At 33.4% G+C, this 27,024-nt stretch overlaps 3 protein-coding genes across 3 annotated transcripts; 2 read left to right on the top strand and 1 right to left on the bottom strand.

Annotated features, from left to right (window-relative positions):
- Nucleotides 1-1,405: 1,405 nt before the first annotated feature.
- Nucleotides 1,406-2,611, top strand: LOTGIDRAFT_159280 (hypothetical protein; the record flags this gene model as incomplete). The annotated part of the gene is made up of 1 exon (XM_009053617.1): nt 1,406-2,611. One exon carries the CDS (start codon nt 1,406-1,408, stop codon nt 2,609-2,611), a length of 1,206 nt encoding a protein of 401 aa, XP_009051865.1.
- Nucleotides 2,612-5,621: 3,010 nt separating this feature from the next.
- On the top strand, nt 5,622-14,503 carry LOTGIDRAFT_231475 (hypothetical protein). Its single transcript, XM_009053616.1, has 11 exons — nt 5,622-5,811; nt 6,317-6,408; nt 6,688-6,842; nt 7,275-7,350; nt 7,678-7,820; nt 10,490-10,744; nt 11,285-11,398; nt 11,757-11,927; nt 12,251-12,393; nt 13,111-13,256; nt 13,663-14,503. Exons 1-11 carry the CDS (start codon nt 5,695-5,697, stop codon nt 13,763-13,765), a joined length of 1,515 nt encoding a protein of 504 aa, XP_009051864.1. The 5' UTR covers nt 5,622-5,694; the 3' UTR covers nt 13,766-14,503.
- Nucleotides 14,504-16,994: 2,491 nt separating this feature from the next.
- On the bottom strand, nt 16,995-26,850 carry LOTGIDRAFT_159278 (hypothetical protein; the record flags this gene model as incomplete). The annotated part of the gene is made up of 14 exons (XM_009053615.1): nt 16,995-17,237; nt 17,601-17,692; nt 17,990-18,046; nt 18,661-18,811; nt 19,056-19,156; nt 19,432-19,620; nt 20,124-21,512; nt 23,834-23,940; nt 24,397-24,463; nt 24,655-24,840; nt 25,204-25,459; nt 25,799-25,961; nt 26,279-26,471; nt 26,685-26,850. 14 exons carry the CDS (start codon nt 26,848-26,850, stop codon nt 16,995-16,997), a joined length of 3,360 nt encoding a protein of 1,119 aa, XP_009051863.1.
- Between the last annotated feature and the right edge of the window lie 174 nt (nt 26,851-27,024).

Raw genomic sequence — 27,024 nt, 5'->3', positions numbered from 1 at the left:
TGTGGAAAGTTATCATTTACATTTTTTATTATCTGCTTAACCATTATGGAAGTGACGAATATAAGTGTCAAAAAAGAACTACTGGAAAATATGATTGTTAATACACGACTTTCTGGTACACCGTTTTCAACGTTTGATTCTGAAATTCTGAAATGTACGCAATATTGTAAATTTTACTCATTGTGTAAAGCTGTCAACTTTGACCGACTAACTAACCGATAAATTAATTTTAACTTATAAATTAAAAACCAACTCAATCGAACACTGAATACGATTCTCAAAATATTTTGATAGATATGGAAAATTGGAGTGAATCGCTGTTAGGTGCGTGTAAACATCATAGTTGTCCAATATCGACGGTTAGCTGTAAATACTACACTGTGGAAATTATAAGCAGACTTTACACCTAAATAAGTGGAAACACTTAACGCTGATAATTGCACTCATGTTACACACTAACGGATGTTAAATGGTCAAATATCTCCGTTTTACATTACGAGTAACACTTTGTGGCAGGTAATTAGCACTAAACATTCCAACAGGTGTAAAACTTCCACCGTAGAGAGTGACACGTTACACATAATTTTAACAGTGTATAATCGATTATCTTATGTGAACTATTCCCATTAACTTTAACTATGATTATTATACGATATAGTAATGAAGTATTTAGGAACAATAAAACGTAGATTATAGAGTAGAAAAAAATCGATATAAAGAAGCTTCCCATAAAGGTTACATAGATACATTGTTCGATGCTTGGCTTAATTGCCATTAGTGGCTTTAACGCCGTGTTCACAGTTTTTCTCCGAAGCGGACACCATCCACCAACAAGAAGAAGAGAAGAAGAAGTTTTCGGAGGTTGTTTCGGACCTTGAATAGATGTAAAAGGTCTTGTGACGTATGAAAACTATTTTAATCTTCGCTACCTGAAAATTGGGGTACCCGAAAAAAGTTTGTCATATTTATAAGGTCTTTCTAGGAATTATCATTTACGGATAAAATTTGATTATCCAGTACTTAACCATTCTACATTATGACAGAGTCTTGTAAACGTCGAGTCGTCAATCTTATTTTCAAACACGGATAATTATGAACACGTGTGGCATAAAAGGCTAAAAGTTCGTCGGTATGCTGTAAACACTGATTAGATCAGCTTAAAAATGATTGAACTCCGAAAATGGTGAACTGTGGAGGACGAAGTGGAAAAAATTTTGTGTTTTCATTTTATAGACTTTTGATTTTACAACCCAGCACGCGATTAAATCTTTATATAATACACTAAAAGAAAACATGAAAATTGACTTTGATACCTAATCATACAATAATCGTCATTGATTTGGTAATGGTCCCTGGTTCATGCAAGACATTCATATATTGTTGTAGAGACTGACAGCATTTCAAAATGGATTACAGAAGTATTTGGAATGTTATCATTTGGTGTCACCTGCTGAACCATTATGGAAGTCACGAATATAAGTGTTTCAAAAAAGAACTACTGGAAAATATGATTGTTAATACACGACTTTCTGGTACACCGTTTTCAACGTTTGATTCTGAAATTCTGAAATGTACACAATATTGTAAATTGTACTCATTGTGTAAAGCTGTCAACTTTGACCGACTAACTAACCAATGTCAACTTATGAATCAAAAACCAACTCCATCGAACACTGAATACGATTCTCAAAATATTTTGATAGATATGGAAAATTGGAGTGAATTGCTGTTGGGTGCGTGTAAACATCATAGTTGTCCGAATAACAGCATATGTCGTGAATTACCAGATTCTTTTATGTGTGAAGTTATTGGTTGCACGGCTGTTCCTCAAAATGATTTTGTCAATGTGTCATCTTTTGAAGCGAAAGCTTTGTGGGGATTCAATGAAATGGTGCAGTATGCCTGTCAGAGCGGATATCTTCCGTCAAAAAACCCGATTTGTACCGAGAAGGGGGAATGGAGTGATTTTTTCTGTAAACGGATATCTTTATGTTATCAAGTTTATTCATGTAACCAAACAGATGAGGACTACTGGCTATTTTACACCACGTCCCAAACCTTGATAAAAATCTACTGTAAAAAGGGATCCGGTAGCTTCATCAGTCTCAATTATCGCAATATGGCAACGTTTCCTGGATATACCAGAGCAGAAGGAAGCTGCGAAAAAACGACGCTTGATACCTCAGCGGAGAGTGGGGTAAGAATCACTGAATATCAAAAAATAAGACTGGATCTCGGCACGTTTAAAGTCTTCACCGACACCAGACGGTTTTCAAACAGTACATTAACCAGCTTGAACTACGGGGTTGCCAGAGATTGTTACGCCAGAGGTGAAGATACATGTGGAGCACTTGGAAAATTTGTCGTGGATACCAGAGGGACGGGGTTCCGCTTCACAGATTCCCTGGCTTGGACGACTGTAGGACTTTCTCCAATCATTATCAACATCACCAAGACTATGGATGGTCACGTGATAACCGGATACTGTGGCGGCCATTGTGGTGGGTGTGTTATTAATGAAACCGGAAGTGGTGCTGTTCTAGAAGTTGATTTGAACGACATGCGGCCATTAGAATCTGCAGTAATACCATTCTGTCAATTTCTAATTTAATTTCATGTCTGATTTTGTCATTTTAAATATTATGTAATAGGATGTTCATCATCAGGTTAGGGTAAAAATTATTCATGCGAAGAAATAAGCAAGGGGTTGTCAGACATCAACTGGAGTATTTAAGTAGAAGCTTATAAAAACGGAAAAAATGAAAGTTTGCGTCTAATTAAATTTGTATTGTAATGTTTTGTAATGTATTATATTTTGTATTTGTATTTGTAACTAGTGTCAGATTGATTTTCATTACTGATTTTGAACTCAGATTGATTTAATCTGCCATCTAGACTTTAGAAAGAAAGAATGGAAGAAAGAAACAAACAGTAAATTTTAACAATATAGTTTCACGAGAATTCTGTCATTGTCAACCATCAACAACTCCACTAACAAGATATTGAACAAAATGTTTGATCGCTAATGTCATTGATCATGGACTTTGAAACCAGTGGATGTTGCAGAACTTTGGATTGGATGGGGCAACCGCCAACTTCTTGGAAAAATAAACGTGTAAATAAAGTGCTTACATCCTGCTGTACTGTTTTATTTTCCTAAATGTACAGTCGTAGACTGGAACAAATACTGCGTTAAAAAAATGGGATAGGTCTCGAACGGTTGATTAGTTTTCTTCTGTTATGCTGATCTGGAATTAAATAATAACTCGCCCGATTTCTCAACAATTCAACTTTAAATTGTTCATTTTACATCGGTAAGGGAGTACACTAATTTTGAGTTGAATACAAACAAGCCCTTCATTGTGAACAAATAAAATTACAGAAATGCCAATAATATTCTAAATTTCTTTGTAAACCAAACACTATAATGTTTATTTGTGCGTGTGTGACTTTTTCTTAGTTTATGAATTGCCTTTTCCATGAAATGTTTTGTTTAAACAAACCCACAGCATCCATCCCGGACGATAACAAACTCCTACATACTATTTTAAAAAATCAAAACATTATATTTTGTTTGTTATTCAATGTTTTCTCTTTTCAAAAGAATATTAATACAGGTACAAGGAAGAGACGGTTGGGATAAACTGCCGAATGCCCACGAATTGAATTTTTGAAGATTATTAGAATGAATTTATTCCCATTACTTGCACACTGCATGGCGATGTCCGTCAAATCAGGTACGAAAAACGCGGAGTAAAGGGATACCGAACATAGTCGCTTAACACAGAGTATGACGTCACATTTAAAAAATGTTCTAGGATCGAATTCACTTGGGATATTTTCTGGTGTCTGTTGGAATTGAAACGCCATAAGCAAACGTAAGAAATCGAAATGGTGCAAATATAAACTATGTGTCCACTACACAGGACACATACAAAGAATAAAAACCTACCATAGAATCCCTTTAACCAAAAGGAGTGTATTAGAGTTTCTGTAAAGCACACCTGACTCATTATCATTCATTGCAGTAGATAGTTATCCTTTTATTATGGACTTATATAATGTTTTTATTTACTTTCCTTACTCCTTCAAATTAAAGGTACAGCTCATTGTATTTTAAGTCGTGTGGATTCGAAGCTCGCTACGAAGACTGTGGCACAATACTTTGGTTCCAAACTAGTACATCTATAGCTAGGGGTATCGGGGGTATCTACCAGTACCGCAGAGGAAGCCGATTGACTGATAAAACAATTCTTGAAATACAGTCGAAACCTGGACCAGCTTTTCCCCTCCTTAGAGGTGTAAGGACTTTTAACGGGTTGAAATGTTCAATTTAGAATACCAAACTCAAGATCTTTCATGACAGATATATGAAACATGTGGTTTCAAAATAAAAGATCTGAGGCGCTGGCTTGCATCGGAATGAGTATCTTGTGTAAGACGGATAAAGATTTCGTCTATACCAAGTATTTTACTAAACGGTCCAGCAAAATCCAGAAATCATTTGAATGATATACTAATGAGCTATATGTAACCTTTATTCAAAAGCGCTTAATGAATGCTTAAAAAATACCATATTTGGTCATAACTCACCCAAATATATATATATATATATATATATACTGTACATGTTTTTGATCATATTTGATTTACTTCATTTCATGATCGAACACACGCATTGCTTCATGCTTGAATGTTTACTTCCGGTAAGGTACAAATTACTAGAAATTGGTGCAGGGTTTGGTTGACTTATTCACCATGCACCCGAACCGTCCATTTCTCCGACCTTCGGACCCAGATATCGGTCAGGCATGACGAGTTATTAAATTTCATATTTCTAATAAAACCAGGATGAATTAAAAAATATTGCACAACCAACCGTACATTCTATTCAATTACCTTCCGATTGAGACTAAGGAGTGTGAAATTCAATTTACTTCTTGTTCAAAGCGGAACAAATCGATATTAATTCTCAAATTAGCTAAGGCTATTTCCAAAAAAACAGGTTTCAAGGGATTAATAATTATCCCAAGTCATTGAAAATTGGCTGAAAATTGACCGAAATTGACTTTAATAACTAACTCATGGTTAGTATTCCAGAACAACACACTTGATAGTCCAGGTCACTTATATGATCTTTAGTGAAGCCCCCGAAACTCCCCTTCACCCCTCCCATGGACAAAAAAGTATTTTTTAGACCAATGCTATTAGGCCTAATTCATAACAGCAGATTCTTCGGATTCACAATCATTGGACAAGAATCCCCTTGCTCTCCCGTTCGAATATGCTCAGATGCATCGCTGCTTTGTGATACATTCGAAACGAGTGTCACGCGTCTTGTTCGCGTGACTTCATGCCACCCCTTCAAAATTAACTCATTTTCATATTCATCAAATTTAAAAATAGGACAACACGGTTCAGTGGTTTTCATTGAGCGTTTATCATTCTACATACTTTATATTCAATAGGTACACAAATATAGTCGGAATTGAACTTCCGATTCGGTGAGGCATCCGCAATGACACACGCCAAATATAAATAACAGTTCCCTGATTGGCCAATACAAAGTCAATTGCTGAATATAAATATAAGGTACTTTCATTCATAAAATAATTGAATCTAAAATTTCTACTCGAGTAAGTTTTGTAGTAAAATATTTAATAGATATTGTATACTTTAAAGAGAGATAACATAATGTTACAACCACTATTTATATTAGTATGCGTTACTTTGGTAACGGTAAATTGTGGAATTATTAAACACCTTAATCCAGAAAACGAAGAAAATTCAGTCCAGTTATTTGATTCCGTGGTAAGTTCTTACATTTCATGTTTTTTTTCAACCATAGTATAAACTATCCTATTTTAAATCATCCACAAACTCAAAATTATTTTAAATCCTGAATTTTCCAAATCATGAATTAATACAATAAGTTTTAAGAACTTGAAATCATTAATTTTCAAAATTATGAAAAAGTTATAATACGCTTTAAAAAGAATATGATTGTAAATAATTTTACATGATTAATTCAGATCATGAATTGTAAATAATTTGCCTTTACCATGAATATAGAATATAACATAATTTCAATCATGCATTTTCATAATTAGCATGAAATTTGACAATGATTATTTTATCTTCCTCAAAATCTTTAAAACTTTGTAAAACAAAGACAGAATTCTTGATTTAAATAAATTTGTTTCACTATCTTCATATTTTATACCAAAAAAACTAGATGGATTATGTTCTTTTTTCTCAAAAATACTTCCTTCAAAACTTTGTACAACAAGGCTCAATAATTTGTTTTACTTTTCAGGACTTTTTGACCAAATTTGGTTACCTAGCACCAAAAGTCGCTGATGATGAATACAAACAACATTCAGAATATGAGATTAAGCAATCCATTAGGTAAGTCAATAAATGTATTGAAATTGTTTTATCAAAAGACCCCGACAAGACTCTTGACTGAAAAACGAAGATAATCACTGCTAGTTCTCGATCAATAGAAACAATGCATTTTGTAATTTTTTAATAACGTGTACTAATTCTTTTTAAAAAATATTTTCATTCCTTCGTTTCGTTGTTCGTTTCATTTCATTTCATTTCATTTCAGTCCGCCCGTCCGTCCGTTTGTTTCATTTTATTTCATTTCATTTCATCTTATCCTGAGTCATTTCTGTCTTTCAGAGATTTCCAGAAGTTTACTGGCTTGGAACAAACAGGATATTTAGATGCTGCAACTGTTACCAAAATGAAGGCACCACGATGTGGTTTTCCTGATATTATTAGGAACACATCAGAACATTTCGATCCTACATCTCCTCAAGCTTTCACTACACTAGGTAAGTCTGAATGGTTCAACTATATTTTGGGGACTACTTATAATTATAGCCTAATTAAAGAATGGCACAAATTCAAACATTTTAAATATTAGGTTGCTATTAAACAAGTTTTGTGCAAATTTACTGTTACGGTTTTGACTCAAATAGTATTTACCATGGTCATTTCATCATCTTAATAGGTCCTTTTCTGAAATAACAGATATCATTGATACACAAACCATGGGTAGAAAACCTCTTCTGAACACCATTTATGCTATCATTGATCTGATAATTAAATAAAAGATTTTAGTTCAAGAATTTCAATTGGAATACATCCTAGAAATATTCATATGTCTATATTGCTTTTGATACAATAGATGTATCTAGCACTATGTTAAGAGGAGTAATATTGTTAAATAGATTGGATAAACTGGTATTTTTAATTTCTTGTAGGTACTGTATGGAAGAAGAAAGTGGTCACATGGAAGCCAGCCTCTTATACAAGACAGCTATCTGAAGAGGAACAAATGTAAGTATATGGAAGCCCATGGTTGCCAATGTATATAGATATATTGTTTTACAACCTTTTTAGTTTTAATAGCAGCACATTGAAAAACAATAAAGATTTTACAATTCTCAATTGGTGTAAAGCTGAACGCAAGCTGAACTTTCATGGTTGACCCATAAAATGCTATTGATTATTGAATGCTTTCATACAGTATTGCTAGTTTAATACTCTCAATCGAGCTTGTAGATGAATATGCAATTTCTGTAAGCAGGTCTTTATAAAATATAGTGCTTATTTATGGCGAATTTGAATATGAAGGCATGTACAATTCCTCTTATTGTATTACAGTTTGGCCATTCAGAAAGCTCTAGAATACTGGTCTGAAGTCACGCCATTAGAATTTGAGTATACCGATGATACCCCAGATATTGAAATTAAATTTGCTCATGGTGAACATGGTGATGGTTATGGTAATAGATTTGACGGTCGAGGTAAGTTAAAAAAAAAGTAACAACCAATTTTTGCGAGGAATCAGGGATACCAACAAAGGTTCAGGAGGATCCGTTCCAATCTCTTGAAATTGATTTCCCGGATTTACAAGGATAATAACTTAGGTTTACGCGAATCTATTTTTCCAGTCGGTTTATTGCTATACCTCTTGGTTTGATCTATTCCGGATTTGGGTCGACTTATCTTAGGTCAAGAAACTTTCACACCTCTTCTAAGATTAGAACCCACTATTTGTTCGACGTAACCAAGCAAATGAAAACCATTTTCAAGCTCCTACTTACTTTTACTGTTTCCTCTAAATCCGATTTTCTGACTCAATATACGCTGACTTCCGGTATAAGATATCAGAGAGTCAGCAGGTTTGGGACTATGACTATATAGCGGGGTTTTGTAAGATGCATGTTATTGTAGGATGATTCAACAGAGGGGACTGTCATTATCTAATGCTATTTAATTTTATTATTCTTTATCTAACACTTTGCGGTTTTTACCCCGGTTTAAATAAACAGATGACTATTGTGTGCAGTATAAATTACTGGTGTGTACATGACTGGGCTATGTTGAATACAGGCATAAACGTACACGGATGGGCGGAAAGAACGGGGGGGAGGCGGGTTTTGAGTAATGGATTGTGGCCGAGGGTTATAAGTTCTTCTTATGAATCTAAAGGTCATCTAGACATTTGTTCTATATTACTATTTTGATAGTAATTATGACCAAACACTGTACTCAATGTCACTTCTTATAGTAAAATATGAATCACTGTGACATTATAGTTTGACAGTTTTCACTCATATGTCACTTAATGTCTAATGTGAAAGGGGTGAGGGTTGATGTGGTTGATAGGTGGGTGGTTGAAACACCCCAGCGTCACCACTGGTCGTAAAATATGATTGACTGTGACAGTATGTTCCGACAGTTTCTACTGTAGAAGGAACTAAGTAAATGTAGCATTGCTTTCAAAGTTCAGGGCCGCCATCTGAACTGGTGTAGCTATTGGATATCAAGAGAGCTTCTCATGAAAACATGAATGGTTCCGATGTTTTACCTCTTATATGTAGTGAAATATCGTTTACAGTGAAGGTATTGAAATAAGAAAAGCGAACTTCACTGTTTAATTTCTTTTAATTTGTCAAGTGGGACATTCACCCCCACCTCTACCCCCACTTGTAGTAAAAACAATTTACATTAAACATCGACTGGGGGCACTTTAAGAAATTAATGTGTCAAAACTTGTTTCACAGTTGAAGAAAATCCATTATCTTGAAATGGTATGACAGGATTGTTTTTTTTTAATCTTACAGTAGAAGACAACACCTCATGCTTTTAATATATTGATTCTTCAATATTCAATGGTTTTAATATGGTTTTAATATACTAATGCTTCTAAAGCTTTTAAAATATTCTTTTGACTCTGGATTATAAACCAGATAGACAAGTTTTGAGACAATTCAGGATCGAATTGTTTTTATTCAGTGTTGTTATTCAATAAGTAGTGCTGAAAGAGTGTACAGTGTTAATGTTTTCGTCTCGTGTTATAAATACAGAAAAATTAGTTCATTTGTTAAGAAGTATATGTTTAAAACTGAAAGCTATTTTTAACCTGCTGCACTGTAAAGAATGACTATGACATATTTCGCCCGCGAGGCACTGAAGTTTTAGGTGACAAATTTTAGACTTTTCAAATTGAAATAAATCTTCAGTCAACTATGAACCACGCGGCAATCAGCAGGTCTGTATTTAATACTGGACATCAGGCCTCCAATGCGATTTTCCGTTAACCGTGACTATTGACTAAGTACCCCATTATTCGACAGATTGGTATAGAAGTTGTTGAAAAACCAGTTGCACACTTTCCTTATTTGATCTCTTGGACACGGACTTTAAATTCATTTCATTTGACATTTTACACAGTAAACTTGTTATAGTAAATTTTAATGAAATTGTTTGATTACTTGGTGTAGCCGTAGATGAAAATCCAGTTGCTATCATATTCTGCCAGTTGCAAGGCCAATCTCATTTGCTCTGAATAACAGACGAACGTAAAATTCTATTTCAATTGACATTTTACACTTTATATCTACAGTTAATTTGTTAAAGTACATTTTAATAACATTATTTAAGTACTGGGTGTGTCAAAGAGCAGATTTTGTCAAGAAATTAGTGAAATTATCCTAATATGAGACAATCAAAGAGTAATTACGGCCCAGTTTTAATTACATTAATAATTTCAGCTCTTGTCATGAGTTGATATGTCACTCAAATTTTACATTACTCAAATACTTCAGTATCGAGTTCATCAAGTTTATCCAAATATGTAAAGATTTAAACGAAGATTAGAATTTTGATACTTTTTGAACTTTTCATTTGTTTTTTTTTTTAATGAAAAGCAATTTATTTTTAACTTTTTAAAATTCTCATTAGGTATTTAATCCCAATAAATTTTTTAAAATAATACTAAAACACTGGGCCACTGACTACTTTCTGAATTCCATTCAGCAACCCTCAGTAGTTTCGGTAAGGCTGAATCTGTATTGTAGAGCAATAGCGGAACCTTTTGCACACGAATCAGATGCCTCTACTCTGGTTGACACAACCATGTGTTCTGGAAGACTGATATCTCGTTATTGAAAATTTCTTTTACTTTCAGGTGGTACCTTAGCTCATGCTTTCCGCCCCGGTGACTACCCAATTAATGGTGATACTCATTTTGACGAGGGCGAGCAATGGACCTTACATGGCAAAGAAGGCTCGAATTTAGTGATAGTTGCTGCCCATGAATTCGGCCATTCCTTGGGTCTGGGACATTCGGAGCAGTTCAAAGCGTTGATGGCACCTTATTATAGATATGTTGATGAACTGAAATTAGACAACGATGACGTCAGAGCTATTCAGTCACTTTATGGTATGTACAATTACCGTATTTGACAACTAATAATGAAGAACTCTGGTTCCAACCCTTCAGATTCCCGTACCCCTAAGACAATGTTACGCAATCTTTCTTAAGCGAAAGGACCATCCAAAGTGTAACCACGACTTACTCAAATATATCTGAGACACCGATATTATCATATAACCTGACTATTTGAAAATGGCCCAAAGGATTCTCATATAACCCTCATGGTGTAGGGGTAGCAGTACCCAAATGAGTTATAAGCAGCCTGGGATAGGATCCTAGCGGGACATATCACTTTAAATACCGTTAGATTACCAGAAGCAATATGACATACGCTGTCTATGTTCCGATGGGAAGGAAACCCCTTATTCAATTGCCTTGTCCAGATGATGAAACTACATCCGAAACAACGTGAAATATGATTAGACAACAGCCTAACCACATAAAACTGTCATTTTGTCAAGCATCAAGCATTTTGTCAAGATAATTTGGTTCAGATTAGAGTGTTGGCCTCAAATGTAATGCTCATATCAATTCTCATTTCACCAGGTCCACGACCAGGAACTGCAACAAAACCACCAACCTTAAAACCATCTACTGAACCAACCACTCCAGCCCAGACACCCGACTACTGTGATATGAAACTAGATGCTATTGATTTAGGTAGGTACCGGTATTGACATTGACTATAGACTGGGTGGAAAATGTTTCAGTTGCATTCTTATCACAGAAAACTGCCATTGCACCGAGAACAGTCAATCGGCTAGCTTGCTGGGCAGAATTTTGTATGCTTCCAGTAGTTTTTACGAGGCAGTAAAATGGATATTGCGCATGCCAAAGGCTCCAAAAACAATAAAAATCCTTAGAATAAGGAGAGTTACTCCACCGCCCTAGTGGTTCTTTAAAAACAATATGGCATTGATTGGATTCTCGACACATCATTGGAGCTACGTACAATACTGGCAAAACTTCTGATATCACCCTACTTCAAAGATATAATAAAGTTCCCTTTATCTTTCAGGACCAGGAAATTATGTATATGGTTACAGAAACAACATGGTGTATAAAATGGACGACAATGGCTTGATATCTGGATATCCAAAACTGACGAAATCTGTATTTCCAGAAGCTCCTAGTAGAATTAGAGCAGTTGTTTACGATCCTTCCAGAAGACAAACTTATATGTTTAAAGGTAAGCGGGGAGAGAAAACTATTGTTCAGAAGACAATTTTTCTTAAATACTACCACTGTGGACCAGCTTCTGATGAAAAGTCAGTTGTCCTTTTGTTGATAATAGTGGTGCAGCAGTTGTTTACTTTCTAAAATTATAACCCAAAATAATACGAGATCTGGAGTACTGTAAGTATAGTGGTATAGCTGAGGACAACCCTTTGCAATATCGGCAAACGTTAGATCGTTTTGTCTTAAAGCTGACCATAGTAGGCCATTCGTGGATCATCTTTTGGTGATCTTGGAGCTAAGATAGATGAAGTAATGTCTTATCCTATTTTTCAGGTGATAAGATATGGCGATACACAGTCTATAGATTAGACAGTGGATACCCTAAAACAATAGATATGAGTAAATTTCCAGAAAAACCTCACGCTGCTATCTGGTATAATGATAATTATATTAAAAACGCAATGTTCTTATTCGGGGTAAGTAAAATTTCAATATATACTTTTTTCACCCGAATTGGGCATTTTATGGAATCCATAGTTACAATTGTCGTGTTGTCTTTCTGAGTCCATTGGGTACAGAGCAGTGGGGGTTACACATTCGAAATAGCCAATGTTGAACTACATTCGTGCCCATTTCATTAACCCATTACGATACAGAGCTGGACATAGCACCCCATTCCCCTAGCCTATTAATGTACAAGAAAGTGGACATATGGATCTTATTTTATTTTCCAATTAGTGACATTTGGCATCTGAAGCTGCAGAACAGATGAAGCGTTACACTCTTATTTCATTCTAAAAGTTCATTTAAGGTGGAGAGTAGGACATTACACTCCATTTCATTAGCCCATTAATGTGCAAGAAAAAGGACACTTCTCATCTCATTTTATTAGCCCATTAATGACATTTTGCATCTGAAGATGCAGAACAGATGAAGCGTTACACCACTCTTATTTCTTTCTATAAGTTCATTTAAGGTAGAGAGTAGGACATTACACTCCATTTCATTAGCCCATTAATGTGCAAGAAAAAGGACATTTCCCATCTCATTTTATTAGCACATTAATGACATTTGGCATCTAAAGATGCAGAACAGATGAAAAGGTACACTCTTATTTCATTCCATAAGTTTATTTAAGGGTTGTAAACTCGAGCAGAACATTTTTTACATTCTGATGACTTCTATGTTTTCAGCATAAATACTTTTGGGAATGGGATCCCAATACCCAGATTATCAAAAGACAGATGTCTATAAATAGATTCTGGTTGGGAGTACCTGATGGGTTAGAAGCTGCTTTCCAACACAATGATGGCTTTATTTACTTCTTTAAGGGAATGAAGTAGGTTATTTTAAAACATTTTTTTTCTATCAAAATTTGAAAAATGTAAGCCATGCTGCAATGGGAATTTGTTAACAATTTCAATATTCTAAATAAGGAACACATCAGAAGCCTCAGACCAGTTTGATTTGAAGATGGTTTTTTCACAAGAATCCTTCATGGTTGGATCTGATAGCAATAACCCTTTTCAGGATTGCTTACTTTACAGGCTTGCTTTATTCAAGTCTTCAAGATACAAAAAGAGACTATTTGAGAAAAACTATCAACATCATGATCCTAGATGTTAACAATTCATTTTGCAGGTGTATCATTGTTTGTTTCTTTTTGCCATGCCCTCGGGATGATATCAAACAAAATATAACTTTTATATGACAGCAAATGACAATTATTTCTATCTTAATTTCAGATATAGAAAGTTCAACCCTAACTACAGAACAGTAGTAGATGGTTACCCAAAAACATACAGTCCAGCTTGGTTTAAAGGTTTATGTGGAAACAAGCCTCATTAAAACAGACTACTTCTGTGATAGTATCAACTGCCTCAATTCCAAATATTTTATTTCTATTTTTACATTTTTAATAATTATTCAAAGTTTGTGATTTTTTTTTGTATTTAACTGTTTGTTTTTATTATTTTGATTGTTTTACTAATTCTTAATTAATTTTTGCCTTTCCACACAATTGTATATAACCCTTGAGTCGTTGTTGCTGCAGAACTTTGGAATAAGATAGTTGGGAGAGGTGCCACACAATAAACAAATGAGAAATTGAAGCTAGTGCTGATATACTGCAGCCATCCTAGGGGTATCCTGGAGAAAATAAGGGAATTATTATTTATGATAAAATAATTCTCCCCCACCCCCTTTGAGTCGCTGCCTCCCTAGATATGCCAAAGGATGTATATCACTTTTTAAATGACTTAGCATTATGTATTATTTGACAGAGAAGTACATATTATGCAGGGCTGTTTTCTATCTGTATTTGTTTGTTTTATATATATATATATATATATATATGTTTGGTATCTTGTCTTATGTTCAAGGAAAAATCAATTAAAATTTTTAGTCTTTTTGAATATTTTTATGTGTTAATCTTGCAATCATTTTTAGAATAGTTTTATAATTAATTTTTGTTTTCATTATCTATTGTTTTTATTGTACATAATATTTCTGAAAATCTTCCAAAACCAAACCAAAAACATCTTCTTCATTTTTTTAATTTATTAAATAATTGTTTTTTTTATTAATAATTATTTGTTTTTACTGAGGTGGGGTAGAGTGAATGGGACCTCCTCCAATCCAGTCTATTGGTTACCGGTAGCCCAAGACTTGACCTCTTAGCATTGGTCTTTCCTGAATGAATATCAATTCACAATAGATTGAAAATAGCATAAGTATATTTATCTAGACACAAAATAACAAATATAACTACATTTATAATAACAAATAACAACTATAGACACGCAAGGTTATTTTTTACATCTGGGTCTGATTTCAAACATAAATATGAGCAGCTCACTTTATTTTTAGGTAGTTTAAATAGTAAAGAACACAATATAAGTCTGATTTATATACTTCATGTATAATTCAAATATGTAATTCAATTACTAGAAATATTAAAACAGGACTTGAATCATGTTGCTATCTTCAGACAAATGAATTTTCAGCCTGCGTCCATAACAAGTTACTTTACCCTCCAAAAATAAAGTAAACTGCACATGTTTTATGTTTTAAATGGGATCCGGATTTGCAAAAATAGATTTATTTGACTTTACATCACTTCGATTCACATTGTTCTTAAGTTTTGTTATCCCATTTCATATCATATCAATAATAAAATATTAACATTGTATAAATACTGCTCAATATACAAACATAAAAATGCCCATTTTATATCTATATTAATTCATAGTAACTTGTAATGTCAAGCTGTGAAAACTCAATATAAGGTGTTGTTTTAATCAAAACCAACTAAATATTTTTGATATGCTGGAAACTAGGACAGACTATTTCTTAACTGGATAAAGATTCACTCAGTAAGGCAGAGGTTAATAGAAGCATTTTGATGAATAATTTCCTCAATGTTGAGAGTGTCAAGTTGAAGAAATAGGATAGTCTGCAATCTGAATTTTTCTTCAAAAAGATTTAGGTTTGATATTTTGATAAACTTAACCATGTAGCTTTAAATACATACATATCAATATATATACAGTTAAAAACAAAAACCATTTGATCATTATAAATTATACCATAATAAATATATACAATACACCATTGGGAATGATACAGTATTTATAATATACAAAATATATAACATTGTTTACAACATATTTATATAATACATCTAACATTATTTTCAAATATAACATCTAACATTGTATTGCACATCTGCTGACTGAGGCCAGATTTTGTTATTTTGTCAGATTTAAAAAAAAAAACTCAAGCTCTAAAATGTCATTTTTTTCAAAAATTTTAATAGCATGCCTGCAACAGCAATATCAAATATTGAATTCATTTAACATGTTAATTTTCTTTTTTAAATAATAGATACTGTTAGTTTTTGAACCATTAAATAAAAAAGTCTGGCCTAAAGTCAGTGTAATTCTTATCTTCCAACCAAGTCAAACGTTTGGACATAACTGGTATTTAAAAAAGACATGACAAATTGTAAGTGTAAAATCTTTTAAGAAACAAAGGCCTGCTATCTAGCCCTTTGAAGCCATTTTTACTTGGATTATTCTGGTACTCAATCATAAAATAAATGAATGTCAAAATTCTTTTACAGCTGACAGAACTTTGGCTATAAAATGCAATTAATGAAAACTGACAGAGAATTTCCAGGTACATAGTCACACATTGATAGGAGGAAGAAAAACAAAGTCACGATTACAAGTCATGAAACCATCTATAACAGTAACCATTTATCAATAGAAATGATTAAGAAATCCTATCAAGGAAATAAATAGTTATAACACCAGGAAATATGCTACTTGAACTTAGTTACTGACCACAAGTAGAGTACAGGATACAGTAAGCTAGTGGGTTAGTAATGGTGAATGACTCAATATAACTTAAAATAGAATTGTGCAAATTAATGGATATTTAATGATATCTATCACAATTTAATTTCATATTAAAATGATATCTTATCTGTGGTCAGACATTAAATAAATAATATAGTTGATGTTAATTTGATATCATATAAATAAAAAATAATAAAGATAAGTTAAGATTATAATTTTCTTAAAAAACAGAGATGAGCAGAGATTATCTAATAAACGGAATGGATCTAAAACTGAGCTAGTTCATTGCCTAATGACAATGTTGATATTTTTTACTAATTCATAAATAAAATTACTAAGAGTCAAAGAAATTAAATACCATAGAGTTGTTTTTCAATTTTTAGTCAGACAACTGTGGTTCTTGAAATTGCATTAAAATTAAGCGTTTGATAATCACAAAAACTGTTAACAATATCTACAGGCATTTGCGAAAGTTACATCATAAAACTCTTCATTTTAGTGGGATTCTAAAACCACAAAATGTCTGACTGAAAATTATAACAGTAAAAATTCATACTACTTGTTCCCAGTATACATACAAAGTCTACATACATAGACCTTAAATATAAAAAAACTTGAAATGTCAACCAAATAGTCCAATTCACATAAGAATAATTAAAACTGTCTATCATGTAAGATTATCAAAAGTCCAGTCTTAAATATTTATTTCACTACAATCATAATAATTCAGGTAATCTTAAGCCTGGTAAGGTAGAGTCTACACAGTTGACCCAGAAATTAGCACAGGGAGCATGATACTGTTTCCTACCGTATGATAATTTTGATATATCCTCAACACCTGATATCACTTTCAGTCTGGTATCAACGTTTAATAAACACACACCACAGGATTTATACTGGTCTTCTTCAGAGTCTGATTTCATTATACCATGTTTAAAATCAAATGATTTTGATTCAGGCTGAAATATAGAGTGGAATACGTGGGAACTAAGAGAGAAATAATTGGGAACTTTTTCTAAAAACTCATATACTATATAATTGTGACTATAATGTGCACCATTTAAACTTCATGAAAATTTCCAAAAATCTTGCAACCAAGAATATGAATAAAGAATATGCAGTCTGTTTTCATGAAAAATCAACAAGTTGGCAAGCAGATACCATAGTTCAAGATTTTATCCAGGATTGAAAGATAACATGAGAAGTAAGCTACCATATCACAAGAACTTATCTTTTTTTGACTTATTATAAGAAAATAATTTGTTGACTATTATAAATAACATTCAGTTCAAACCCAAGAAAAAATATAACATAATACTAACCAATACTCCAGCACCAACTAGAAACGCTGTCAGATTAGTCCAAGCTAAATCTATCTCTTTCATTAATTTCTCTAATTGAGGAGTGGCCAGATCTGAAATAAATTAGACAATATTTAATACACGTCCAGATATATAACAGGTTAAAATTTCAATCAAATTTCAAAAGAAATACTTTGATATCCCTGAAAAATATAAAGGCTCATATGATGCCAAACTTTTTATTGTAAGAACAAATGATTGGTGAGGTAAGTACATTCTCTACAGTTTGATCATCAAACTTTGATGTAATACTGCAGCTGTACAAATAATTTGTTGGAAATTTAGGTAATCAAAGATGTTTCAACAAAGATTAGGGAAATTGGACTAGAATAATTCATGAATAAACTTACTATGGGCATTCATAGCTGTCATAACTCTACAGGCTACTCTATATATCTCTACTATACCTGGAAATAATAACATAGAGGTAAAAGATAGAAGATAGATAGAAGGAATAGCTACATCAGTCCATGTTTTACTGTATTACTCATTTCTTTAATAACTTGATACTTATAATAGATCTTACACACATTTTCAACTTTTTGTTAATGCTTAGTGTTCTGTTCTGTTTTTATAATCTGTTTGCACATCACCTTTTGTCTGCCTGGGAAACCCCTCAAAACATCCTTTATCAAATGCCGGGCTGGTTAATAAAGACTGTTTCTAAGATACATATACAACTATGAATTAGATAGTTTCACTCTACTTTCGGCACTTTTTGAGTGTATCCTTAAAATTAATATCTTTTAAAGATATGAATATCAATGTGAAATTCACAGTACAGAGCATCATTCAGCCATTTTATTCAAATGGATGTAATATATCGGTGAAGTAAGATTTATCATAAAAATACTTTAAATGAGCTCAGAGAATCCATCAGACAGATGCCAATCCTGTCAGAAGCCTAGCCTAGGACTTGCTGGAACATAGGACATTCTGAACCTGAGTTGTAAACTTCATCAAATGCACTGGATTGTACCATTTCCCTTCAAATTTTTTCCAAAAAATAACTGATAGTTACCATCTATATAAGCTGAACCTTTTGATGACTGTAAAACTTCAGTACAGACATTAGATGTACTGATAGAGTTAAATATAATATTAGATTCTTTTATCATTCTTAAACAATTCTGTAAACATCTCTCCCATTCATAGCTGTATCCATCACTAGTCTATAAATATAGTATAATCTCTAATATATTAGCTATTGTAAAGAAGTTTTCTAAACTTATTATGTGCATACAGGACACTGATAGCAAAGTTTTGCATGGTGCATCATTTAAATTCTTCCATCAGATGTCTGTGGTTCAAGTACAAAGTGCTACATGATACACTATAGCAAAAGCTGCTAAAAATATCTAAGGACATTTTGCCAAATTGAAGTCATCAAAGAGAGTAATAAGAGAGAAGACCTACCACTACTTCATCTGTTATATTATATCTATCAGCTAGTGGTTTTATACCATTACTTATACCTGGTGTAGATTGATTCATACTACTGTCTAGGTCTACTGTGTCTAGAAATATCAAATGGTTATTCAATGGCATAAGATGCAGAGGGGAGAAATAGTAACAGCCCTGTAAATTCATTCTTAACATAAACACATTTTGTGTATATCTGACTGTCGAGGATTTTCATTCTACAGAAAATGACTCAGACTGAGAATATCATAGGATGCGATTAAGGCTGTCACATTATTACAAATAAAATGTAGGCCCCTAATCAAACTAGGCCCTCTATCCTCACCAAGTGGTCTGACCCCTCAGTTCACCCCTGGAATAAATCATATACCTGTATTTTCCAGGGTCTCATCAGGATCACCATCACCAGGTAGATCTTGTGGGAAATCCAAACTATCTAAAGATTTAGATTCAGCACTAACTGGTGTCTTTGAGGAACTTTCAAACTGTCCAAACTCCATACTGGATATAGATTGACTGTCACTTCCACCATTATCTGATCCTGTTTTTAATGATGCTGCTACAATATAACAGGAAGTAAAGTACCGAAAAACCCAACAAGAGAAGCTTTTAATAATTAATCACAAACATTGGAATTTGAATAGTTTTTACCTGATTGGAAATTTCATTTTGACAACACATTTTTGTTGGTGTAACCTTGGAGTAATGATTAACCCAACTATTATGTGGAATGAAACTATTACTAATTATTAATACAATGTCTAATCTCTTATCAAAGTAAATAGTTTGAAATATTTCTATTTGTTGTTGTTGTCTGAATAAGTTTATTGAGGCCAACTTAAGAATTGTTGAAATGTGAGGTATATCTATATATTCAATTGTATGCAACAGTTACATGGCCAACACTTAATGACAACGACATCAAGCATCTCACAGTTGTTAGAAAGAGTTCCCTTTTCTGGGACTACAAAAAATATATCTGAAACATCAGGAAATCAAGTTAGTAGGCACTACTCTGCAAATAGAATGTACAATGCAAGAAAAAAAGGGTTTGCTACTTACTTTTTGTTGGTAATTCAAGACTACTAATAGATTGAGAATCTTCTTTAAAATGTTTAGTCTTGCCCTTCCAGTTATAGCTATCCTTAGAAGAGTAACTGTCATCTTCAGTCTCTGGTGAAAGACTAGTACGATCTCGATCACTTTTCTCAGAAATTTTCTTAGCAACCTGATTCAAAAACATTCCTTTATTTTGATTAGAGTAACCATAGCCACTTAAAGGTGAAGGGTTATGATATTCTTCAAGGTCGTAACCACGTGTGATGTCATGGTCATCCCCTTCGTCATGGTAATCCATTGGAGGCGGGTCATCATCATCCAATGATATTTGTCGCACTTTCTTCTCTAATGTTGGGATTTTATAACTAGCTTGAGTATTTGGGTCATTGCGTACTTTAAAAACATTTTGAATTTCATCAGATTTTAATGCTTTCTTCACAGTAACTACACTTGTTGTTGTGTCACTTGTCCCAGTGCTGTTAAACCAATCACTTTCTTCCAATGGATTTGAGGGTGTGGCTTGAGAATCTTGATTGATAGCTGTTGAGAAATCTGACCAATCATCTTCTGTTTCAGTGCCTGCTAAAGAGGTCGATGAAACAGAGTTACTGCTCCTGCTCATAATATTTGTAGGAGTCAAAAGAGTTGGGTTGGAAGATATCCAAGATGGCTGAATATTGACTGTTTCTGCTGTTGGAGTAACTGTGTCTCCAAAATCCGCCCAATCTGTTTCAGGTTGTTTGGTACTGTTCACATTCAACACGGAGCTCTTGTTGTTACCATTATTAGCACTTTCTTCTGGTGCAGCACTAGCAAAGTCAGCCCAATCATCACTTTCATTTTCTGTAACAGCTTCGTCAAATTGTGCAAAAGGAACTGTTGCTTCTGAGGGCTTAGTTGTTGTTGCAGGATCTTCCAGTACCAATGATCGCAAAGCGCCATATTTGTCCTCATCTCCTATCAGATTCAAATCATTACTGGTACTGGAAGAACTTGGCACTGGTTTAGAAGAAGTCTGAAAATCAGCAAATTCGGAATCAGAAGATGTAACTGTGGTAACTGCTGATGGTGTTGACACTTGAATGGCTGATTTAAAATCATCGAAATCATCTTGAGGTGTGGCTTCAGAACTGAGTTGAAGTCCAAAAGAAGATGGAATTGGTGGGATGACAATATTGGATGTAGCCTTGTCAATCACTGGTAACCGTGGAAATGGATTATGTAGCGGACTCTCAGGATGAAGCTTTTCTTTCTTTCTGTTGAACTCCTCAACATACGATTCAAAAGCTTTGATGTCCTCGTTCTCCGATTGCTCTGATGTACTGAACTGACTGGTGCTATCCCTACAATCAGTGTAGTCTTCTTCATCCAAACTATTTGGCGATGTATGACCTAAAATCATAAACAATTGCATCAAAAAACAGTCAATAGGTGTATATGAGCTTTAAATCTGAATATATAGCACATGAGCTATGTTATTGTTTACACAAAGAGGGTTGGTTATCACAACTACAGTATTCTAATACAACAACATACCAATTCTTGCCAATTAAAGGATTTTAAAGGGTGTGTTATATTGCATATTTGTCACATCAGTTTATACAAAGAAAAAGAGGCTAGGACAAAGGGTTTAGGTCTATGGGAGAGGAAAGATCAAATAGTCCTGGGATCTCAAGCAATAGGACTGAAGGCATTTGAGTCACATTAATTATGACAGTTTCAATTTGGGTCACAATCTTTTAGACAGATGGAAGGGCTGCAAAGGTTTAATATTTTGGAGATGATGAACACCAAAATTCAGACTTATTTCGAGTATCAATTTTTTTCTAGTTTCTGAAAGTGCTACCAGTGCACACAAGGATTGGGTATCATGCTTTATGTGCATGCCATTAAAATTAAGGAGTAATTGTCACACCTAAATTAAGAAAATTTAAACACACAACACACTTTTTCATATAACATACACAAACACACACCTATTAGTAGTTCTAAAAAATACATGCAGTCTAAATTAGGACCAAAGCTGGTCCATTACTACATGCATGTATACAGGTAAATATTACTTTATATTCAATTTGTCAGATCACAACAAAGCACTTCTAGATTAGTAAAGTTAGTTATATAGCAAGCTAGCAGGCACATCATATTGCTGTCCAATGAACCAAACTTTTATGAAAGTTGACACCCTTTTAAATTTGTACCTTGGCTTTCAAATTTTTGAAATTTTTTTTTCTTAGCATGCAAATTATAAAAAAATTGAGTTTATTGGCTTCAAAATTTTTAAAGATTTGACTTTCTTAATTTTTTAAATTTCATTCTTTGCCTTCAAATTTCATTCATTGGATGGCAATGTGAAATGGGATACATTAGTTAACTAATGGTGAACTAATGGAACTAATAAGAAACTAAAAACAATACCTTGATACAGTGATTGAGATACAGTGTTAGGTGCTGAAATAATGTGAAATATTAGTGTTGACTATAACTACATTACAACTACACAACTAATAATAATAATAATAATATACACCATTGATACTGTTATTATACAACAATTTAAACTCTTTTCATAGTTTTATCACTTAAAGGAATGTTGTATTCCAAGTTTTGTATGTATTTCCACTAAAACTTTTTATGATCAGAAAGGTCCAGAGATATTTTAAGCAGTTTGTGTGTCGTGCGATAGTGATGTCATATACAGTTAAGAATTTATATTATTACAGCAACAAACAACATCTGTTTGAATATTGGAATCATGCAAATAAAAGCCATAAATTTCCCCAATGCACATAAAAAAATCAAACCAGTTTTAATTATGAAATAGTATTGTGTTGGCAGCATGATATAAGCTGTTTTCAATTTACTGTTTGTTTTTTATCCCCACACCTCTGTTTCATTAACAGGTGAAACCAGAGTTACAATTACAATACATATATTCTCAACCAAACTGGAATACCAACTCTGGCTTACTAGAATCATGATAAGAGTTTAAACTGTTGAATACAAACCAAAATATTAATACATAATGTTACAAAATTACTATAATCACAAAATTGTAGATTAAATAAACAACATAATAGCTTTGGTACAAACTAAAAATAACATAATATTAATATCTTTTCTACAAACAATAACATAATTTTTATAAAATTATAAAACAAAATCTATGGATCAACTTTTGTTAAATTCTTTATTCAAGTTAATTTAATTGCCCATAAAACCATAAATATGAAGCATTTAATTCCAATTAGATATTACAAGATAAATAAAGACTATAGGATATTTTGATTATATCTCTGTTATAAATTTATACATAAACTAAACCTTCTGCAGAAGGCTAACTTAAAACTTATGCTATCTATGTAAATTTTATAAGGAAATTGTTGAAAGGGAAGTGTGTTTATTTCAAATCTGAAATCATCAAAGATATACTTTGGACGAGATGACATTCCAAGACAAATGACTTTATAATTTTGTATTGAATATTAATTCTGAGCTTACTCATGTGTTGGCGAGTATGTTTTAAAATGTACTCTTATCTATTTGAATTCAAAATTAGCCTTCCTCAGAAGTGAAATATCACACAAAGCCATGAATACATCTATAAAATATTGACAATGTTATAGCAAGAGATGAAGAAGAAGAATAGCTGAGAGACCATCTATAAGTCTAAACACCAAGAGATATAATAATAAAAACATAATGATATATACCTGAAGAACCACTACTGCCAAAAAAACTTCTGACATTGGAATATTTTTCATCTGCTGTCATTTCATCACTGACTTTTGGATCCACTTTTGGTACGGATATAATATACCTACAAAGAGATTATGGTGGTTTAAGGTAACAATTTACCGGTACTATTCAACAGAAGGCACTGGCACAGGATTAAAGCAGTGTTAGTACTTAAAACATAGACTTAAAAAAATCAGAAAACCATAAATTTCTTTAACATTTTTTTTATGACTTTCCTGAAAATCAAAGTAACAGTTTGAAGAAGTTATTTTCTCCTTGAGTCTTACAGAAAGTAAACCATCACCAGCATTAGTAACTAAACTTTTCATCATGTGATCTTGTGTAATCTTAGGGTCTAATCTCCATTGGTTTGTGAAAGTCAGGAGAACCTAATCTTTCCTCATTATCCAGTCAAACCAGGTGTGGATAATCAGGGAACAATCAATGCAAGTAGGTTTGGCCAAGGATCAGAAAGGAACTTGAGTTCCTATTCTTGTAAAATATAGTTGTTTCTTTATTTCTTATCAATTCTACTTACGGAGGTTTTTCTTCTACAGTGATACAAGCTGGATTGTTGGTTCCCATAAATTCTCCAAATTCATCTTCTAAATTGAAAATGATATAATAAATATTAGAGATCAATTCTAATAACATTCACCTGAATGGACAGCACAAAATGATGCTGCAAACCATTGATGTTATATGTTTCAGCTTTCAAAGCGATTAGTGCATAGCATATGCTCTTTCTCTTGACACTAGGTGAATTAAAGATTAAGAGAAGATTAATTATTAGTACCTGTAGTTGCTTTATCTGCTGACTGGAAATCAGCAAAATCATCTTCTGATGTATGAGTTATTATTGCTGGTTCTGATTGGTTAATATTTCTACTTCCTCCCATGGTTCCGCCAATAGAATGAGGGGTTAGAGAAGCAGTTGGAGCTGATATTGGTTGAATTGTACCAGGGTTTTGTTGCACGATACCTTTACAAACATAAAATAGATGGAAATTTATATCTTCACTCAAATGATAGTAAATTTAATCTTACAAACAATGTCATTATTCCACTTTTAAAATGACCAATCTATTCTTGTCTGAGGATAAAGATCTGCATATTTTGTGGAGCACATTAAGAACAGAACATATAAAACATTTAAGGAATACACTCCTGATGTAATTGGCAAAGAAATCTGGGAGATACCCACGTACTATTGCCATAGTTTTTACCAATACCAGCTGCACAGATCACAGTATTAAAGCTATCATCCTAGAAAAATATAGATGTTTGTTTCTTTTCAAACAACAAATTCCAAATCACCTACAGAGAAACATACAAGAGAACTAACCTGTACCAAGAGTAGGTTTTGGAGCAACAACACTAAAACTAGAGGTCGCTGGTGCTTGGTTAGTAGGGGCTACACTAGGTTGGTTTTGATTCTCAGGGAGTTGATTAGGCTGAGGTGTTCCAGGGGTAGGCTGGGGGCCTGGGGACACTGATGGTGCTACCCCACCAGGAGCTACAGGAGGAACTGATTGAAGGATTGGTAGAGGAGGTTGTGGACATCGTTTGAGTATTTCTTTATTCATTATACTATGATTGTTCTGAAATACAAGAACAAGAGATCAAATGGCAACCAGATGACAACTAGCCTTGAGCATTTTAGTACTATGTCAAATTTTGATAAGTCAAGGGTAACAATTCAAAAACAGATTATTCAAGATTATACTAATAAAACAAAGTAGTATAATAGCTCAGTCAGTAACAAGTTGGATTGTTATTTACTAGGCGAGAAGGTACTAGAGGTTTGAATCCTTCTCAAGGTTAGGGAAATGGCCATTGCCAGTTAGTCTGGTTTTTGGCCTTTAAACCCATATTGCTTATAGGCTCTACATAAGCATGCCACATTTAGACAAAAGGCACACAAAATGATGAAAACTTACCTGTGCTAAAGCGATTAAGGCCAAGACAGCATTAAGTTCTGTTTGTATAAGTTGTCCAGGGGTAGCTGTATTACACATAGACCAGATATACCCTAACACTTCTCTTGGTAGACAACTTAACAATAATATAGGATAGAGTCTGTTGGTGTCTATTTTACCATCACTGAAATAGACAGAAATGATTTTACTCAGACTTTCATGGATCAGTTTTAGTGGAATTGCAAGACCCACAAATATATGACTGATAATTTGAAAGTCATTATGCAATGCTAATGTAATCAGTGCTCCCTCTAATACATAAGAAGTTTACTGAGCTGTAATTCATGAAAGATGAATTCTGTTGATTCCACTTGGTCCCTCAACGTGATAATTCATAGAAAAGGCCAAGAGCTGTTCTAAGGTAAGTTAAAATTTCATCAGCTTTCAGTGAATAATTAGCTGAGTGCATCCCTTTAAGAAAGCTGACATAATAAAACTTACACAAGAGCTGCTTCATAGACTTGTTGATATAGTGGTGGTAAGTCTTTACCAGATCTATAACACCATTCTGGTAGAAGCTTACCAGAAGGTGTACCAGCTGCAGGAGAAGCTGTAGTTGATGCGGAAGCCACTACTGATGATGTATTTCCTGCTGCTTCTGCTGGAGGAACTGGTCCAGGTTGAGCTTCTGGAACTAAAAATGATAGAAAATGATTATTATATTTTTGTATTTGCAAGACTTTCTAAGAAAATCTCTCAATGTTTTCGATACATTGATGTCATAGCCATAGATACGTAAAATTAAAAATAGGAGAGATTTTGGTATTGTAATCAAATATCAATCAAATAATAAAGTGTCAAAATAATATCACTTACTACAAAGTGCTTTTGAGCACAAGGTACTTACTGTTTTGATGGAATAATCCCTCTAACTCTGTACTACTCTGCCACTGTCTAGCCTGGTCACTCTGATGATATGTTTTATTGGTATGATGAGACACTTGTACATCTTTGACAGCTGGCTTGTGAAATAATTTGGCTGTTTTTGGAGCGTTTAGATCTGAGCATGCCATCATCATAGACATTAAATCTACAAAATAATTTGAAAAGATTGACTGGTGTGTGGTTGGTCAGTTGGTAGATGACAAGTACCTCATAGTAAACTGATATCACAGACTAATTCTTTAAAAAATACACTGGAGTTGCTAGTTTTACTATCACAGCTTTACCTTGCAATCATATTTATA

Source organism: Lottia gigantea, assembly GCF_000327385.1.
Source record: "Lottia gigantea unplaced genomic scaffold LOTGIsca_20, whole genome shotgun sequence".
Lineage (NCBI taxonomy): Eukaryota > Metazoa > Mollusca > Gastropoda > Lottiidae > Lottia > Lottia gigantea.
The sequence above is the reverse complement of the archived record's forward strand: the minus strand, read 5'-3'. Positions and strand labels throughout refer to the sequence as shown.

Excerpts from the sequence above, each read along its gene's own strand:
- LOTGIDRAFT_231475 (XM_009053616.1), top strand. The coding sequence starts at position 5,695 with ATGTTACAACCACTATTTATATTAGTATGCGTTACTTTGGTAACGGTA. Across the intron at positions 6,409-6,687 it reads GAGATTAAGCAATCCATTAG|AGATTTCCAGAAGTTTACTG; the intron begins GTAAGTCAATAA and ends TCTGTCTTTCAG. Across the intron at positions 7,821-10,489 it reads TAATAGATTTGACGGTCGAG|GTGGTACCTTAGCTCATGCT; the intron begins GTAAGTTAAAAA and ends TTTTACTTTCAG.